At 37.8% G+C, this 21,197-nt stretch overlaps 1 protein-coding gene across 3 annotated transcripts in view; it reads right to left on the bottom strand.

The window, feature by feature from the left end:
• The window catches only part of BTBD8 (BTB domain containing 8), a 125,709-nt gene that overhangs the window by 10,492 nt on the left and 94,020 nt on the right, over positions 1 to 21,197 (bottom strand). For 2 of the 3 annotated variants that reach the window (XM_032247881.1, XM_032247883.1), the window contains 4 exons: positions 7,356 to 7,538; positions 6,596 to 6,742; positions 5,656 to 5,785; positions 3,207 to 3,268 (listed from right to left, as the gene is read on the bottom strand). In XM_032247881.1, coding sequence (XP_032103772.1) covers positions 3,207 to 3,268; positions 5,656 to 5,785; positions 6,596 to 6,742; positions 7,356 to 7,538 — 522 coding nt within the window. The remainder of the gene's footprint in view (positions 1 to 3,206; positions 3,269 to 5,655; positions 5,786 to 6,595; positions 6,743 to 7,355; positions 7,539 to 21,197) is intronic. The other variant, XM_032247882.1, reaches the window with a different exon arrangement.

Here is a 21,197-nt window from a genome sequence, read left to right as displayed (position 1 = left end):
ATATGAATATGTGTGCACACAAAAGCACAATAAGTAACTTGGTTAAATTTAGAAAAAAGCAAAGCATGGTAATAAAGCAACCACTAGATTCTTGTCCTAGTTTTGCCTCCAACCAACCTGGGACATCGCAGAAGTTACTAACATCTTTAGGTCTCACCTGATGCCTGTCCACAGGGTAGAGATTGGTCCTATTCACAGCAGTCTTCTAGGATTCTAACATTTAAAAAGTTCAAATAGGCTTGGTCCTCATTTGTTGTTTTCTTGCTCAAATCTTAGCTCAAAAAATAACATTTCTCTATTTTTAATACCTAAAACCAGGCTGACTTCTGCTTTTAGAACTCCTTCCCACCTTAACACTGAATCTACTTAATTTATTTTATCCTCAAATTTATGCATCTTGAAGTATTATGTTACAGATGAAATCTGTATAGTATATGGGGTAGCTGTACGCCTTGAAAAATTTCACAATAGGCCAGGCACGGATTGCTTGAGCCCAGGAGTTTGAGACCAGCGTGGGCAACATGGCAAAACCCCACCTCTTTTTAAAAAATACAAAAATTAGCCAGGTGTGGTAGCTTGGGCCTGTAGTCCCAGCTATTCAGGAAGCTGAGGTGGAAGGATCCCTTGAGCCTAGAAGGTCAAGGCTGCAGTGAACCGTGATTGTGCCACTCCACTCCAGCCTGTGTGAGAGAGAGAGGCCCTGTCTCAAAAAAAGGGAAAATTTAAACATAATAAAAAAATATAGAAGAATATAATGAATCTTCAAGTACCTAATAGCCGGCTCTAAAAATTATTAATTCATTATTAATTCCAATTTTGTTTCATACACACCTAACCCCATTTTATTTTGAAGCAAATCCCAGATATCATATATTTTACCCATAAGTATTTTGGTACCAAGCATTCTTCTTAAATCTCTCTATGAAGGATAAATGAAGCAGGCAAAAACAACCACTACAACAAAACAAACAAACCTTTTCCCTGTCTTATCTGATTAACTTTCTCCCACATTCTAGATAGCTCATCCCTGTTTGGAAAACACATTTATTCACTCCACATTTATTGAGCACTTATTACATACCAGATAATTGCACATAAATTATTTCACCTAATTTTCACAATAATCCTGCTAGGTTTTATTACTCTATTTTATAAATAAGCAAACTAAGACTTGCAGATGACACATAATAAATGTGAAGCCAAAATTTGAACTCTTTTAATGTCCAGCATCCATTTCAGCATACCACACTGTCTTTCTGAGGGAAACTTTTAACTCTGTTTCTTTCCCATTGTTCTTAACAGAAAAAAGACTTAGACAACCACAAAGTCAGGAGGATAAGGAAAAATAAGGAAACTTTGTTCTATTTTGCAGTAAGACAAGGAAGGAGGAAAAGCCTGGTTGGTAACAGGGAAAGGAAGGCAAGTTGGCTAATCCCTGGGGGCCTTTAAAAAGACCCTCAGGATAGGTCTGGGGGATAGGCTAGGCATGGTGGCTCACGCCTGTAATCCCAGCACTTTGGGAGGCCAGGGTGGGTGGATCACCTGAGGTCAGGAGTTTGAGACCGGCCTGGCCAACATGGTGAAACTCTGTCTCTACTAAATACCACAAATTAGCTGGGCCTAGTGGCAGGTGCCTGTAATCTCAGCTACTCAGGAGGCTGAGATAGGAGAATTGCTTGAACTGGGAGGTGGAGGTTGCAGTGAGCTGAGATAGCACCATTGCACTCCAGTCTGGGCAACAAGAGCAAAACCTCGTCTCAAAAAACAAAAACAAAAATAAAAAATAAAAATAAAACAACAAAAAAACATGGGGATGATAGGGAACTGATACATAGAAAAAAAATTTCCTAGTGCACTATTTCCTAGAGTATGTTCTGTAGAATTGTATAAGATGCTTTAAAAGGGTTGAGGGGGAGCGTAGTGGTGTTCCATAGTTACAACATTGGGGGAAATTTTGGATGCAACAATTCAAAAGTGTTCTTCAGCGTTTCTTAGCACTTTCAAGGTACAATATGTGTCGCTGGTCTTTAATAAGAGGAGCTACGGTGTGTAGCAATTTTTCAACTTATAGTTGATGATAGATGGGGCTAGTATATTGTGAAACGCACTTTGGAAACAATCCTAAGAGGTTAACTGACAAAAACTCCAGTCTCTCAGTTTCTCATTCAAGACACTTGCAGCTTGACCTCCTTCTCAAGCCGTGAGAACTCTCAGTTGCAGCTTAGAGCTACATTAGTTCCTATCAACTGGCTGACGAGGAAGAGAAAAGGATTTCCTGTTCCACTCTGCTAGGGAATATGTTCCTTACATTATAAACTAGAACTCTCAATGTATGTCTCGCTAATATCACTGTACCACACAGAGAAGGTTAGAATAATTTTGTACTTTGAATATATTATTGGTTAAGTGAATATCTACAAGTTAGCTTGGAACCCTAACCATCATTAATAACATTCTTGAGAAGAAAAATGTATTTCAGGTTATAAGGAAAACACCAAATACAAATAACTTTGTGTGTAGAAAAAAAACACACCACAAAACATGGAATTTACCATCTTAACCATTTAATACACTTAAGTACTCTTTAATATACTTCACTAACAGTGCAGTAATGTTAGCTGCATGCAGTTTGTGGCACAACAGCTCTCTATAACTTTTTCATCTTGCAAAATGGAAACTCTGTACTCATTGAACAACTCCCTCTTCTCCCTCCCCCTAGTTTTCGGCAACCACAATATTATCTTCTAAGAGTTCAACTACTTTAGATACCTCATATAAGTATACCAAGTAACTTTTGAAGTAAAACACAGCTGTACTCTTAGTAATAATTGCTTTTTTCAAAAACACCAAAAATATATTATGTAGATTAAAATCTTTTTTAAGAAGTAGGCTAATTAGAAAAATAGACACTCAATTAGGTCTAGAGTTCTAAACAACTTCTAATAGATTGAAATAACTCTAATATGTTAGCTGCCAAAAAGGTTTTCAAGGAAATGAAAAAGGTAGATAGTTTCAATGCCAACTGGATATAAAAAATTCACTTTAAAACATTTATTAGGTGCTTATTTGATTTAGAAAAAGAAAAATTTTCCATAAAAAAATAGCTTCATGAATGACTAGATTTTTAAAACTTATTCTGAAATGTAAAATAATAAACTTCATTTGTTATCATTTTCATTTGGACCTAGAAAATTTAGAAAGTTTACCTGCGAGCTACTGAATATAGGCTTTTTGCCAAGTCTTCGATCATCACCTTTGTCAAATGCAGCTGTAGAAAGAAATAGCAATTTATTTTTATAGGGAACATTGTTATTAACATAGAAGTAAAGGAAAAATAGCATGTCAGCAGAAAAAAGGTTACCTTTTGATGGAAATAACTTAATAAACCTGAAACCAATCTAGTATACAAAACAACTCCCTATTACATTTTAGAATTTTTTTTTTTTTTTGAACCTCACTTTCTACCTTAATCTCTGGCCCCTAGGTTTTGTGTTAATAAAATTAATAAATAAGAAATGTACAATCTCACAGAAAAGATTCATACATTTACGAAAACACCAGAATTTTCTCAAACTGTGACATTTTAGATAATTGGTTTCATTTAGTTTTTCAAATAACAAAAAATTACAGATTATGGCAAATGTAACATTTGACAAGCTATTAAATATGAGGAAATATTTTATATTAAATGTAAAAATACTCTTGAAATTAACTAAAAATATTTTCAGGTTTTGCAGGTATATCATGAGGAAGGAAGAAAGAGAAAAGAAAAAAAAGGTTCTATTGAAAATAAAACAAGAAACAATCTTCAAACCCATAGATTCTTTTTATAATTAAAGAAAAATTCATTTTATATGTTAGGTTTATATAGGAATTTATTGTAGAACTCATGTCTATACTCCAAATAAGAATGTGAATGATGTCGGGAAAATATGTACGCTAAAATGATGGTATGAGAGCTACAAATATAGTTTAGCAAATGTCTTTTTTTGAAGGTTACTGGGCTTTAAAATATATTTTGAATAAATATATATAATCTCCAAAAATTATTTTATTTTTATTAAATCAGCTAATAAAAATACATTAAATTATCTGCATCTTCCATGATCTCTATTCTATAGGATATGTGCTATAAGACAAAGCAGGATCCTGAAAATGGCATTATAGGACTGATTTGCAGTAAGCAAATGACTCTGCACAATAATACACAGGAAGAAATTAAAATAAAAAATTTCTCCCAAAGGTCAGTAACCCAACTATGACATACCAAATGTTGTAACAGACAACCCAGAACCATTCCTTTATCTGGCTTTCCCAATAAAGTAATTATGCATAAGTCGGGACTCACTATAATTCAACTTATTTAAGATTAAAAAATTATTATTACACTGCTACAATGTAATAGAATGAAAAGTCCTTTTTGACAATTAGTTGGATTACCAATAACATTTTATTTAAATATGTGTATTTACATGTATTTTTAATCAGCACTTTGAAGAATTAAAGAACAGTGAAGCTCAACTTAACTATGAAATCCTCTAAAATAGAGAAAAACAAAGTTTGCTACCAATCAGAAGAGAGCTGAATGGACACCTACTGAAGGAATGCTGATCTTATTTTGTTACTTCACATTATATAAACGTTGTAAAAATAAATCATTATTTAAAAATCAGCACAGAAATAGTCACAAAGAAAAAAAGTCCAATTTCTAAGAACTTCTTCTCATAATTTTTGTTTAAAAAAATGGAATTTCTTTGAAAAGTGCTCTTCATATCACATCTAGCTACACTACCGTGTAATGCTTACAATGTAAAAGTAGATCCTATTCTGATGATACCACTAAAGAATTTAACATATTTATGCATTCTCAAAATGCGTTTTAGCAGACATGGCCTCCATGTTTTACAGTACTAAAATGTTTGCTTCATAAAATTTAGTCTCTTAAAATTAGGTTTTAAAAAGTATACACACTGAATATGCCAATATTTTTTTCTAAGGCACCTGCTTTAACCCAAAAATAGTCATGAAGTCATTTATAGTTCCACACCCTCAAATTTTTATTTTGATATTTTCTTAACACATGTTCTGAGCAATATAAATCTTTTGTTTAATGCTAATGTCTCAGATGATACCTATTAAATGTCACAGACCACTGTGCAGCTCCTGAGGGACAGTCCGCAATAGCACACTCCACATCACTGAACCAATCAGTTGTGAAATAAAGCCATCTATTCTAGGCAAAACCACAAGAAACGGTGTCTTATGAAAAAGACAGAAAAGCTTTATGACAAAACATACTTAAAAAGGAGGAAAAAGTATGTTCTATACTCTGTTCTATGTAGATTGCATTTTCTCACACTTTTAATCTCTTCATAAGAGATTTGCTTATAAGCAAATTTGCCTAGAACATTGTTGCTAATGTATAGTAGGATTAAATTTGATATATAAAGGGAATGAGTTTCATTTTCTAAGAACAGCTAAAAAGCATGATGCATTAAAACTGCCTAAACATATCAGCACCAGTTTCAATTAGCATTCTATTAACCAACAGAAGCATACAATGTTAACCTTTCTACATATCAGAATGCCCTCAAAATATCTGTTGTCACAAAGATCTCATTACATAAGAATTGAAATATCTCAAGGCTAACGTACCTGCTTGGATTTTCTGTTGATCATCTGTGCTCATCAGCTTCCAGCTTTCTGTGTGACGAACAGCATAGAAAGACTGAACCAGGAAGATCCACAGCTTATCACGCAGAGCCTGGATCTTGCACGTAAAACCCTGTGTTCAAGCAACAAATCAGCAGCTGGTGAGAGCCACATTGTCATAGCAACCAGTCATTATTCCTTTCAGAATCTACTTACTCCTAAGCTAGATCAATGATGTCATCATTTAGATTTTTAAGATCGTTGGGTACATGCTATTTATGAAGGCTTACTCATTAATAAAATTTTATAAATGAACACAAAGCTAAATCTCATCTTTTCAAACAAATGTTATTTTAAAACACCGATGCCTTTGATATGAATACCTTCAGCAGCCTTTTCAAATCAACTATGACATTACAAGGTCAAATGCTCTATGGAATAGTAATAAATATGATACATTTAAAAAACCATTCTTCTTGAACAAATACAGAATGTCAATAATTTGCAATTACCTTATTAATGGCCACTGATTAATTGTACTTAAAAATAAATATTTTAATTTTGCTTTTTCCCAGCCTTATTTTAAAATATGATTTTTTGAAGAGAAAAATTAAGATTATAAAAATAAAAGACACTGATGATTAAAAACTCTAAAATATACATTATATATCTAGAAAATAATATTGCTAAGTATCACACTGCATTTAAAATTACTCAGCCAAACTGCCAATTTCTAAACTTTTATAAAAAGTCCATTTGGAGACAAATAGAATTTTTAAAATTTATTATTATAAAAGATTCCAAACATATACAAAAGTAGAGACCTTAATCCACCCCTAGGTATCCACTGCCTAGCTTCAATAAACAATGCAACATTTAAAATGCACATACATTAAAAAAAATCTTAGTTCAAATATTGCATTATTTTAATAAATTTCATTACATTCAGTACCATTTCCTTTGTACCGTCAGAGTTCATCAATGTGTCCAGAGCCATAAGAAGAGAGCAACTATTTTCAATGGTGATATTTTCTTCAATTGCTTTTAAAATTTTGTCCAACAGATCAGCTGTGCTACTCATTGCTTGTGACTATAAAACATAGAAATTAATATTTAAGTGGAATACATGTAAAATGCACAAAAAATGTGAAAGTCTGGCATAGCAGATCATTATAATAAGCTGTATGAAGTCAACCAAAAATCATATTTGTCTTTTCCCTTTCTTTTGTTAAAAAATCTGCATATATGCATATACACAGTTTCTGAAAGCCAACACAGCCCTAAATACAGAACCTAGAAATAAACAATAGGAGTTATTTATTCAGTAAATAATTTTAGAGAAAGTAGCTTCCCAATAAGAGAAAGAATTCTGCATGGACCATAATTGTATTACTTGCCAAAACAGTATCTTTATGACTTTGGTTTCTAAAATGTGGCTATGCTGAGGGAGGGCTAGAGTTGGCCAGAATTACACTGTGCCGTGCCAGGGCACCCAAACCTGTCCCTCCCGCCTTTTTTATCTTATGAGCCAAAAATCCTGTCTAACACTGCCTTAAATCCTATGTAAACATGCCATCTGCTATGGATTTTATTTAAATCACACTAATTTAATCAAAAGCAACCTGCATTTTAAAACTCTTACATAACTGAAATCAGAACACAAATATGGAACTAAATATAGGATATAATTTTAGACATAGTACCTGTAAGAGAAGAGCAAAATTTTCACTCTGAATAATCTTGGAGAAGTTTTCTACAATAAATGCAATACATTCTTCTTGGAGCTGAGAGGCCATGGTTAGTGCCACTTCTGTCCACTTCACTCTGGGTAAACTGTTGATTAGTCTGTCACTTTCCATCAGAAGAAAAGCAGCATTCTTATCATCCTTAGATTTTAAAAAAATATTGGAAAAAGTTAGATGCTAACTGCTCATAAAATAACTCTCTAAGCAAATCAAATACTTTTGTTGTCATGGGATGTTTCTTGCAAAAACAAAATTCCAGATAGCTAATGTCTTTGCAATTAATTTTACATATGTTTATTTATTCATTCATTCAGAATTATCCAAAAGGGTAAAGTTTAAGCTAGGAAGAAGCCACCTTTAAAAGGTAGCTAAAACAGGCCGGGCATGATGGCTTAGGCCTGTAATCCCAGCACTTTGGGAGGCTGAGGTGGGTGGATCACTTGAGGTCAGGAGTTCAAGATCGGCCTGGCCAACATGGAGAAACCCCATCTCTACTAAAAACACAAAAATTAGCCAAGCATGGTGGCGCACAGCCATAAACCCAGCTATTCGGGAGGCTGAGGCAGGAGAATTGCTTGAACCCAGAAGGTGGAGGTTGCAGTGAGCTGAGATTGCACCACTGCACTCCAGCCTGGGTGACAGAGTGAGATTCCATCTCAAAAAAAAAAAAAAAAAAAAAAGTAGCTAAAACAAACCTGACAGCAAAATGAAAATAACTAGAAAGAAAAACTTGAGTTCCCTAAGATTATCACAGCTAAATTAATTTTTGTGCTTATAGATATCATTCATAACTGCATGGCTACAACAACATAGCCCTAATTCTTTTCTGACTATAAAATACATGTTCTTTACGCAAATTTGGAAAGGCTAAAAATTACTTATAATCTCCAGTGGTTTTCTTCCTCTTCTCTAATTAGGTAAGAGACTCTACTGTTTATATTTTATTCATTTAATGATTCATTATTATACTATGAAAAAAACACTCACAAATATTGATCTCTATGGAAAATGGAATGACAATGCAGAAATACCATGTACACCAAGAAAAAGGAAAAAAAGACATATATTACTATATCTTATTCATGTTTGATTTCCAGATCTTAAAACAATGCTTAGTAAATAAGTATTTATTAAATAGTTACCTGGACTGGTAAACTGAAAACCATGGCCACAAATTCTATCCACCAAGAGGTGGAATTGACTTCCTCAGTCTTGAATCTGGACTACTAGCCTTTTCACTTGCCTTGACCAACAGTGATGGCATGCAAGTTCTAGAGCCTAGGCCTCAAGAAGTCTTGCAGCTTCAGTCTTTACCTTCTGAGAATCTTTGGACCTCCGGGCCAAAAGAAGCCTGGTAAGGAAGACCACTTGGTGCAGAAGGACCAGCCCCCCAGCTGCCCCCAGCTGAATGCAGCCACAGGCAAGACCAGCAGAAGAATGATCCACTGAACTCACAGAATTGTGAGAAGCATTTTAAGCTACTTAGTTTGGGGGCGCTTTGTTACACAGCAACAAATCACTGATAAATTTGGAAATGACTGAAATATCTAACATGGACAGCATGACATGGACTCTGCACATCCTCGGTTTTTGTTTAGGTCCAGAAGAACTACATCTTCCCTGATACCATATATAAACATCTGATTCTTTTTATACATGCTATAAGAAAGTCTGTCACTTTTTGTTAGAGCATTTAATTCATTTGTAATTAATCACACATGAAGATTACTATTTGATTAATGTCTGTCTCCCTCACTAGGCTGTAGTTTCAATGAGTGTAAAACTATCTATCTCTGTTTTAGCTCACCAATGTATGCTCAGGGCCTAGTATAAAACTGGGTCATAATAGACACCCAAGTACTTGTTTATATCTTTTAACATGATTGGAGACAGAGTCTATCAGTTAACCTCTAAGACAACAAGTTTAATCCTTCAACTTCAAAATGAAAAATTTTAGCCATTTACTAATAACTCTTTTTCTTTTTCTTTGACACAAGTCTTGCTCAGTCACCTAGGCTGGAGGGTAGTGGCTTGAACATGGCTCGCTGCAGCTTCAAACCTCCTGAGCTCAAGTGATCCTCCTACTTCAGTAGCTGAAACCATAGGTACATGCCTCCATGCCCAGCTAAATTAAAAAAAAAAAAGTATTTTTTTTGAGACAGGATCTCACTCTGTCACCTAGGCTGGAGTGCCTCAGTCATGTAAATACCTGAGATTACAGGTGCGTGCCACCACACCCAGCTAATTTTTTGTATTTTTAGTAGAGAGGGGGTTTCACCATGCTGGCCAGGTTGGTCTCAAACTCCTGGACTCAAGTGATCCACCTGCCTCAGCCTTCCAAAATGCTGGGACTACCGGCATGAGCCACCATGCCCAGCTCCAAAAATATTTTGTAGAGATGGAGTCTTGTCATGTTGTCCAGGCTGATCTTGAACTCTTGGCTTCAAGCGATCCTCCCACCTGGCCTCCCAAAGTGCTGGGATTAAAAGTGGTAGCTACTGCACCCAGCCAATAATCCTTTAAAAATGTATTATATTCTTTCACTGCTTGAATAAAAGAAAAAACAATCACACTTTTATATAATTCATCTTTTTTAAGAATCATTGTCGTTTCCTCCTTCAGTGACTTTCTGAGTAACTGTGCAATTACTAAGAGTTTTAGACAATAAGCTCAATTTGTTCTACTGCAGGCACTGCTCTGGTAGGGATGCCAAATGTAAGGTATTTAAATAAATTTGGCAGGTATCTACAAAGCGCTTGCTATTTATATAATGTGATGTGCTCTGATGATAGCATTTTTAAAAAACCATACATATAATTATCATAATTTAGCTTGGAAAACTACAGCATGAACATAGTTAAATAACACAGAGGATATATAATTATATTCCATACTCATCTGAATATATGATAAACATTAAACGTTAGAGTACTTTTAAGAAAAGTACTTTTAAGAAAAGTACTCTAGATTTAAAAAAAAAAAAAAAAAAAGTAAAACTTTTAGACCAAATACTTAAATTTTCATTCAACGGTTAACATAATCACATAGTTTAAAAATTTCAAATGTATAAAGGACATCCTAGGAAAGTCTTTCTCTCCTTCCTGTCCCCAAACCATCCATTTTACGATCAATATTATTTTTTCCTTGATCTTTTCAGAGTTATTTTATGCTTATACAAACAAAATATATATGTAATTTTCTGCTTATTTTATCCAAATGAAGGCATTAATATGCATAGTATTCTGGTATCTTGCCTTTTATACTTAGCATACATCTCAAGTATTTTTCTTACCAGTGTATATATTTTTAAGTTTTAATAGCTATGTAATAGTCCATAATATAGATATATCACAAGTCATTTAACCAGTCCTCTACTTAAAGACATTGACATTGTTTCTAGTTTTGCTATTATGTCATAATGACTTACCTTATATATAACATTACTTCACATAGATGTGAATATGTCTACAAGATACATTCCTAGAAGTAGAATTGCTGAGCCAATATTACTTCTCTTAGCCTGAGTTCTGCCTAAAAATTGAGCTTGAGAAACAGGCTTATATGCAGAAGTGATAATGGGGAATCTGAGGCACTGGAAGAGTGCAACAGGGACAAAAGGAAGGAAAGCCAATTCAAGAGTTATTTTCTCACTCTCTCCTATTCAAAGTGGCATCAGCATTAGCCAGAGCCTGTTAGAAACACAGAATCTCTCTATCCTCCCTTGACTTACTGAATTAGAATCTGCATTTAAACAAGACCCCCAAGTGTTTTGTAGATACATTAAAGTTTGAAAAGCACTGATAAAGAATTCACTATTGGAGGCAAACGGGACTCAGTCTTGTTGGGGACCCTCTGAAGAGCTATGAAGGATGTACTTTGAATTATCCATCCAACAGACAGAACAAGGAAACACTAACCACTGGCTCCCATCTCCCATTGGTCAAGGCTTGCCCTGTGGGATAACTCTCTTTCACTGCCAGCTTTACACAGGCTCAGAGCTGCTGAGCTGCAGGTATCCCATGCGGAGTAGCAGTGAAGCCTCAGGACAGAAAGTGAGAAAGATTTGTGTATATGTGATGGGGCTGAGGGAAAGTGCTGTCAGATTACATCCACGTACAGGTAGATGCTGCAGCAACAGTTTGGGTACAAATATGGGACAAGAGGCTACGAGGTGGGACACCAGAGGTATCCAAAATACCACCAATATACAATAAATAGAGCAAGTGTTTATCAAGTGGTAAATTCCTCCATAGCAACCTAGAGAAATGTATTTAGTGGTTCACAATCAGCATTAGAAAACCAAAGAAGGGGCTGGGAGGGTGAGAGAGACAAAGAAAGGAAGGAGAAACATAAAAAACACCAGTCCATCATATGTCATAAAGCTAGTAAATCTTTTGTGAAACTTGTGTTTCTGTTCTATATGTAATAGTATATTGGGTTACAATGAAAACAACAAACCAACCAAACAAAAAACATCTTTTCATTCTGGGTCACAGATAAAAAGCTTAGGAAACACTGAAAAAGTTGCGCTAATTTATGACCTTCCCAGGAATAAATCAGAATATTTATCCCATATTCTGTTACTAACATAGTGAAAATTTCTCCCCATCATTCTGAAAGGTAGAAAATGGTCTGACATGGTCGTTTTCATGCCCATTTCTCTTAAATAAATGAAGTTCAGGACCTGTTCATCAAATTAAGAGGTATTTATATTTCCTTAGTGAACTATCTAATTCTATCATATGTTTAGCTTTGACTTTTTAAAAATCAGCTAGGTGTGGGGCTCATGCCTGTAATCCCAGCACTTTGGGAGTCTGAGATGGGCAGATCACCTGAGTTTGGGAGTTCAAGACCAGCCTGACCAACATGGAGAAACCCTGTCTCTACTAAAAATACAAAATTAGCCGGGTGTGGTGGTGCATGCCTGTAATGCCAGCTACTTGGGAGGCTGAAGCAGGAGAATCGCTTGAACCTGGGAGGCAGAGGTTGTGGTGAGCCAAGATCACACCATTGCACCCCAACCTGGGCAACAAGAGTGAAACTCCATCTCAAAAAAAAAGTCAATTTGTACAAACTATCTATATTAGGAAAATTAGTGTTATAAATATCATATGAACTGTTGTCTTTAGACTTGGTGACAAAGAAAGATAAAAATTTAAAGTTTTTCATATTTAAATATATTTAGATATGTTTCATATTTAAATATATTAAATATATATTAAATCTCCATGTTATACTCTAATGTAGTAGCACTTTCCTATCTTCCTTGATGACAAAGAAATATTTGATACATTAGAGTACCTTCCCTGGCACAGGTGGTTGAACTGAATTAGAACTAAAGAAAACTGCATGAAGAGAAGTGACATCAACAAGATGGCAGAATAGGAAGCCCTAAACCCTCCTTCCCCCATGAACACACTAATTCAACAATAATTAATAAATTATCTTTGTGAGAAATTGAGAAACTAGTTGAGAGGCTCCTACATGGAGGATGAGCATGAAACCAGACACTATGAAGTTGATAGGGAAATTTGAGACACAATCTCACCAGAATCCTAGCCCTGGCACAGAGCTGTACAACTAGGAAGAAAACCACAAACTCCCAGCTTCTCCCTGGGGAGGGAAAGAGTTAGACCATGTGTCAAACATTCCAGCTTTTCCACGGGTTGCCTACATGACTGATTTCTGTCTTGCAGTCTTGGAGTGCTGATGGGACCCAGCAAACTCTAGTTACATGGGAAAGAACACAGATGGTGATTTGGGCTGGCAATCGCTGTATCTCCTCCCTCAGCTCACCATAGAGCAAATGAATGAAAAACATCCTTGCTCCCAGCATCTACCTGGGGAGGGAAAGAGTTTGCATGTCCAATATGCCCACTTTTTTGGGGGCTGCCCAAAGGAGTGGCTCTACCTTGCCTGTCTCAGAGCACTGATAATACCTGGACTCATCTAGCCACCTGGGGAATAGTGAGAAGAGAAATGGTGATTCTGACTGAGGGTCAGCACTGTCTCTCATTCTCGCTCAGTACACAATGAGTAGACCAAAACTTCTAGTTTCCAACATTTCCCTAGGGAGACAAATAATTGAAATCTGTATCTAAAGCTCCAACATTTATGAGGGCTGTCCAAAGAACAGGTTTCTGTCTTGCTGTTTTGGAGTGCTAATGGGACCTGGCATGTCTTAGCCACCCAGGACCAATGAGAACAAAGATGGCAGATGATGTTGCATGTAACTAGTTGCCAGAGGCCCTTCAATTGTCTCAGTAGAGAGTGAACAGCTGGAGAAGCCCCAAATCCCACCTTCTACTTGAGGCAGGAAGGAGTGTAGAGGAATGTCTAATGACCTAACTTTTCTTGGGGGCATCCAAGGAACTTGACTCAGAGCACTAATAGGATCCAGCATACTCTAGATGCTTGGAAGTCACTAAAAACAAACAAAGTGACTTGGATTAGCAAGAAAATTTGAGAGGCCCTTGATGTCTGGCTGGGCTGATTAGTAAGGGTCTTATCCTGTATGAGGCCAGTCCAAAAAGACTGGAAGAGGTAGCTGTTAATCTAATGTGTGATACAAACAAACAGAGTTAAAGAAAATGAACAAAGAAATACATTCCAAAAAAAGGAACAAATTAAATCTCCAGAAACTGGGCTAAATGAAATGGAGATATATGATTTAGGTCAGAGAACTCAAAATAATCATCATGAAGATGTTCACACCAAGGTCAGGAAAACAATGCATGGCAAAGTAATTTCAGTAAAGAGATATACAATATAAAAAAGTGCCAAAGAGACAGATCCAAGATGGCCGATTAGGAGCAGCTCAGGATTGCAGCTCCCAGTGAAAGCACTGAGGGTGAGTGGATGCCACATTTCTAGATGTTTTCATTGCTCACAGACCAGGAGATTCCCAGGTGGAGGAGCCCCACGGGTCACCAGGACAGCTGTTTTGGCCTGCATGGCGGGTCTCCGCACAAAATACACGGGTCTGGGTGCCATTTTAGCTGGCGACTGGAGCTCCTGGGAGACAGAGTCACCCATTTAACTGTTAAAAAAGGGGACTGAAACCGAGCCAGACCAGGAGATTCCCGGGCAAAAGAGCGACATGAATCTCAGCGTGGCTGTTTCAGCCAGCACAGTGGGTCACTGCACGGGAAATCAAACAGATCCTGGCACCTTTTGAACAGGTGACTGGAACACCTGGGAGACAGAGTTGCCTGTACAACTGAAAAAAAAAGGGAGGGGGCAGGCGCAGTGGCTCACGTCTGTAATCCAAGCACTTTGGAGGCCAAGGCGGGCAGATCACCTGAGGTCAGGAGTTCAAGACCAGCCTGACGAACACGGTGAAACCCTGTCTTTAAAAAAATAAAATAAAATAAAACTTTAAAAAAGGGGTCTGAGGCAGGTAGCCAGGTGATGAGGCTTGGCTGGTCACACCCCCACAAAAAACAGCAATCTGAAACGCTCTGGATTGAGTTTCACAGCAAGCACAGCTGAACCCAGGACAGTCCAGCTCTGTGGGGGAGGGGCATCTGCCATTACCGAGGTGGTCCACCACTACGGAGGTAGTCCGCCATTGCTGAGGCAGCCTGCCATTACAGAGAGAGTCCGTCATTACAGAGGTGGGCTGCCATTGCCAAGGCAGTTCTAACTATACTCGTATAATCAGGACTGCAGGGAGGTTCACATGGCAGCTGGGCGGAGCCCACAGCAGCTCAGCAAGGCCTCTGCAGCCAGACTGTGACTAGGCTGCCTCCTCGCTGGGCAGGGCAGCCCTGAAAAAAGGCAGCAGCATGACAGAAACTTATAAATAAAGCCCTAACTCCCCAGGACAGAGCATCTGGGAAAAAAAAAAAAGGGTGTTTATGAGTTCTGCTGCAGCAGACTTAAACATATCTGCCCAGCAGCTCTGAACGAACAATGGAGCTCACAGTTCAGCACTTAAGCTCCTATAAAGAACAGACTGTCTCCTCAAGCAGCTCCCTGACACCTGTATACCCAAAGAGTCACCTCATAAAGGAGAGCTCAGACTGACATCTGGCAGGTATCCTTCTGGGACAAAGATAGCAGAAGAAACTGGCAGGAACCCTTGCTGTTCTGCAGCCGCTGCAGATAATCGCCAGATAAACAGGGCCTGGAGTGGACCTCAGCAGTCCTAGAGCAGAGGGGCCTGACTGTTAGAAGGACAACTAAGAAACAGAAAGAAATAACTTCATCATCAACAAACTGGATGTCCACTCAGAGACTAAATCTGAAAGTTAAAAACCGCAAACACGACAGGTGGATAAATCCACAAAGATGGGAAGAAACTAGCACAAAAAGGATGAAAACACCCAAAACCAGGATGCCTCTCCTCGTATAAAGGATCACAACTCCTCACTAGCAAGGGAACAAGGCTGGATGGAGAATGAGTGTGACGAATTGACAGAAACAGGCTTCAGAAGGTGGGTAACAAGAAACTTCTCTGAGCTAAAAGAACACGTTCTAACCCAATGCAAAGAAACTAAGAACACTGAAAAAAGATTTGAGGAAATGCTAACGAGAATAAACAGCTTAGAGAGGAATATAAGTGAATTGATAGAGCTGAAAAACACAACACGAGAACTTCACAAAGCATACACAAGTTGCAACAGCCAAATTGACCAAGCAGAAGAAAGGACGTCAGAGGTAGAAGATCAACTCAATGAAATAAAATGAGAAGGCAAGATTAGAGAAAAAAGGGTAAAAAGGAATGAACAGTCTTCAAGAAATATGGGACTATGTGAAAAGACCTAATCTATGTTTGATAAGTGTACCTGAATGTGACGGAGAGAAAGAATCCAAGCTGGAAAATACTCTTCAGGATATTATCCAGGAAAACTTCCCCAACCTAGCAAGGCAGGTCAATATTCAAGTCCAGGAAATACAGAGAACACCACAAAGATATTCCTGAAGAAGAACAACCCCAAGGTACATAATTGTCAGATTCACCAGGGTTGAAATGAAGGAGAAAATGCTAAGGGCAGCCAGAGAGAAAGGTTGGGTTACCCACAAAGGGATCAGAATCAAGCAGGTCTCTCAGCAGAAACCCTACAAGCCAGAAGAGAGTGGGGGCCAATATTCAACATCTTTAAAGAAAAGAACTTTCGGCCGGGCGCAGTGGCTCAAGCCTGTAATCCCAGCACTTTGGGAGGCCGAGGCGGGTGGATCACGAGGTCAAGAGATTGAGACCATCCTGGTCAACATGGTGAAACCCCGTCTCTACTAAAAATACAAAAAATTAGCTGGGCATGGTGGTGCGTGCCTGTAATCCCAGCTACTCAGGAGGCTGAGGCAGGAGAATTGCCTGAACCCAGGAGGCGGAGGTTGCGGTGAGCCGAGATCGCGCCATTGCACTCCAGCCTGGGTAACATGAGTGAAACTCCGTCTCAAAAAAAAAAAAAAAAACAAAAAAAGAAAAGAACTTTCAACCCAGAATTTCATATCCAGCCAAACTAAGTTTCATAAGTGAAGGAGAAATAAAATCCTTTACAAACAAGCAATTACTCAGAGATTTCTCACCACCAGGCCTGCTTTAGAAGAGCTCCTGAAAGAAGCACTAAACATAGAAAGGAACAACCAGTACCAGCCACTCCAAAAACATAACAAATGGTGAAGAGCATCGACACAATGAAGAAACTGCATCAACTAACTGGCACGATAGCCAGCTAGCATCAAAACGGCAGGATCCAATTCACACGTAACAATATTATTCCTAAATGTAAATTGGCTAAACGCCCCAATCAAAAGACACAGACTGGCAAATTGGATAAAAAGCCAAAACCCATCGGTGTGCTGTATCCAGGAAACCCATCTCACATGCAAGGATACACAAAGGATCAAAATAAAGGGATGGAGGAAGATTTACCAAGCAAATGGAGAGCAAAAAGAAACCAGGAGTTGCAATTCTAGTCTCTGATAAAATAGACTTTAAACCAACAAAGATCAAGAGAGACAAAGAAGGACATTACATAACGGTAAAAGGATCAATGCAACAAGAAGAGCTAACGATCCTCTATATATACGCACCCAATACAAGAGCACACAGACACATAAAGCAAGTTCTTAATGACTTACAAAGAGACTTAGACTCCCACACAATAATAGTGGAAGACTTTAACACCCCACTGTCAATATTAGACAGATGAACCAGACAGAAAATTAAAAAGGATATCCAGGACTTGAACTCAGACCTGGAACAAGCAAACCTAATAGACATTTACAAAACTCTCCAGCCCAAATCTAAAGAATACACATTCTTCTCAGCACCACATCACACCTACTCTAAAATTGACCAGATAATTGGAAGTAAATCACTCCTCAGCCAATGCAAAAAAACCGAAATCATAACAAACCATCCCTCAGGCCACAGTGCAATCAAGTTAGAATTCAGAAACTAACTCAGAACCACACAGCTTCATGGAAACTGAACAACTGGCTCTTGAATGTTGACTGGATAAACAATGAAAAGAAGGCAGAAATAAAGATGTTCTTTGAAACCAGCAAGAAAGAAGACATAACATACCAGAATCTCTGGGACACATTTAAAGCAGTGTCTAGAGGGAAATATATAGCAATAAATGCCCACATGAGAAGTAAAGAAAGATCTAAAATCGACACCCTATCATCAAAACTGAAAGAGCTAGAGGAACAAGATAAAAAAAAAAACTCAAAACCTAGCAGAAGACAAGAAATAACTAAGATCAGAGCAGAGCTGAAGGTAAAAGAGACACAAAAACCCTTCAAAAAATCAATAAATCCAGGAGGTGGTCTTTTGAAAAGATTTACAAAATAGATCACTAGCCAGATTAATAAAAAAGAGAGAATAATCAAATAGATGCAATAAAAAACGATAAAAGGGATATCACCACAGATTCCACAGAAATAAAAACCATCATCAGAGATTATTACCAACAACTCTATGCACATAAACTAGTAAACCTGAAAGAAATGGATGAATTCCTGGATACTTGAATCCTCCCAAGCCTAAACCAGAAAGAAGTTGAAACCCTCAATAGACCAATAACGAGGGCGGAAGTTGAGGCAGCAATTAATAGAATACCACCCAAAGAAAGCCCAGGTCCAGATGGGTTCACAGCCAAATTCTACCAGACAGACAAAGAGGAGCTGGTACCATTCCTTCTGAAACTATTCCAAACAATCCAAAAAGAGGGAATCCTTCCCAAATCATTTCATGAGGCCAACATCATCCTGATACCAAAACCTGGCAGAGATTCAACAAGAAAAGAAAACTTCAGGCCAATATCCATGATGAACACAGAGGCAAAAATCTTCAATTAAATACTGGCAAACCATTGCAACAGCACATCAAAAAGCTTATCCACCATGATCAAGTAGGCTTCATCCTGGGGATGCAAGGTTGGTTCAACATACGCAAGTCTATAAACATAATTCACCACATAAACAGAACCAAAGACAAAAACCACATGATTATCTCAATAGATGCAGAGAAGGCCTTTGACAAAATTCAACAGCCTTTATGCTAAAAACTTTCAATAAACTAGGTATTGATGGAATGTATCCCAAATAATAAAAGCTATTTACAACAAACCAACAGCCAATATCATACTGAATGGGCAAAAACTGGAGGCATTTCCTTTGAAATCTGGCACTATACAAGGATGCCCTCTCTCACCACTCCTATTCAATATAGTATTGGAAGTTCTAGCCAGAGCAATCAGGCAAGAAAAAGAAATAAAGGGTATTCAGTTAGGAAAGGAGGAAGTCAAATTGTCTCTATTTGCAGGTGACATGATTGTATATTTAGAAGACCCCATCATCTCAGCCCCAGATCTTCTGAAACTGATAAGCAACTTCAGCAAAGCCTCAGGATACAAAATGAATGTGTAAAATTCATAAGCATTCCTATACATCAATAATAGACTTAAAGAGAGCCAAATCAAGAAGGAACTGCCATTCACAATTGCTACAAAGAGAATAAAATACCTAGGAATACAACGAACAAGGAACATAAAGGACCTCTTCAAGGAGAACCACAAACCACTGCTCAAAGAAATAACAAAGGACACAAACAGATGGAGAAACATTCCATGCTCATGGTTAGGAAGAATCAAAATCGTGAACATGGCCATACTGCCCAAAGTAATTTACAGATTCAACACTATCCTCATCAAGCTACCAATGACCTTCTTCACAGAACTGGAAAAAACCACCTTAAACGTCATATGGAACCAAAAGAGAACCCGCATAGCCAAGTCAATTCTAAGCTAAAGGAACAAAGATGGAGGCATCACACTACCTGACTTCAAACTATACTACAAGGCTATAGTAATCAAAACAGCATGGTACTGGTACCAAAACAGAGATATAGACCAATGGAACAGAACAGAGGCCTCAGAGGCAACACCACACATCTACAACCATCTGATCTTTGACAAACCTGACAAAAACAAGCAATGGGGAAAGGATTCCCTGTTTAATAAACGGTGTTGGGAAAACTGGCTAGCCATGTGCAGAAAGCAGAAACTGGACCCCTTCCTGACACCTTACATTAAAATTAACTCCAGAATTAAAGACTTAAACATAAGACCTAACACCATAAAAACCCTAGAAGAAAATCTAGGCAAAGCCATTCAGGACATAGGCATAGGCAAGGACTTCATGACCAAAACACCAAAGGCATTGGCACCAAAAGCCAAAACAGACAAACAGGATGTAATCAAACTCCGCAGCTTCTGCACTGCAAAAGAAACAGTCATTAGAGTGAATCGGCAACCAACAGAAGTTGCAATCTACCCATCTGACAAAGGGCTGATATCGAGCATCTACAAAGAACTAAAACATATTTACCAGAAAAAAATAAATAAGCCCATTCAAAAGTGCGAACGATATGAACAGACACTTTACAAAAGAATACATACGTGAGGCCAACAAACATATGAAAAAATGCTCATCATCACTGGTTATTAGAGAAATGCAAATCAAAAGTATATTGAGATACCATGTCACGCCAGTTAGAATGGCAATCATTAAAAAATCTGGAGACAACAGATGCTGGAGAGGATGTGGAGAAATAGGAACACTTTTACACTGTTGGTGGGAGTGTAAATCAGTTCAACCATTGTGGAAGACAGTGTGGCGATTCCTCAAGGATCTAGAAACAGAAATTCCACTTGACCCAGCAATCTCATTACTGGATATATATCCAAAGGATTATAAATCGTTCTATTATAAGGACACATGCACACAAATGTTCATTGCAGCACTGTTTACAATGGGAAAGACCTGGAACCAATCCAAATGCCCATTGATGATAGACTGGACAGGGAAAATGTGGCACATATATGCCATAGAATATTATGCAGCCATCAAAAACAATGAGTTCGTGTCCTTTGTAAGGACATGGACGAAGCTGGAAACCATCATTCTCAGCAGACTGACACAAGAACAGAAAATCAAATACCATTCTCACTCATAGGTGGGTGTTGAACAATGAGAAGACATGGACACATGGAGGGGAGCACTGCACACTGGGTTCTGTTGGAGGAAATAGGGGAGGGAAGAGGGAGTGGGGAGTTTGGGAGAGATAGCATGGGGAGAAATGCCAGATATAGGTGATGGGGAGGAATGCTGCAAATCACACTGGCATGTGTGTGCCTATGCAACAATCTTGCATGTTCTTTACATGTACCTCAAAACCTAAAATGCAATTTAAAAAAAAAAAGGGAAGTTGACATTAATAAGGCTAACAAAATAACAAGTGGCAAATGTTTTCTTCAAATCCTAAAGAATGAAGCAAAAAGGGAG

Source organism: Sapajus apella, unplaced genomic scaffold (assembly GCF_009761245.1).
Source record: "Sapajus apella isolate SASKATOON/1434 unplaced genomic scaffold, GSC_monkey_1.0 scaffold64, whole genome shotgun sequence".
NCBI classification, from domain to species: Eukaryota; Metazoa; Chordata; class Mammalia; order Primates; family Cebidae; genus Sapajus; species Sapajus apella.
This window is presented reverse-complemented; position numbering and strand designations above follow the sequence as displayed.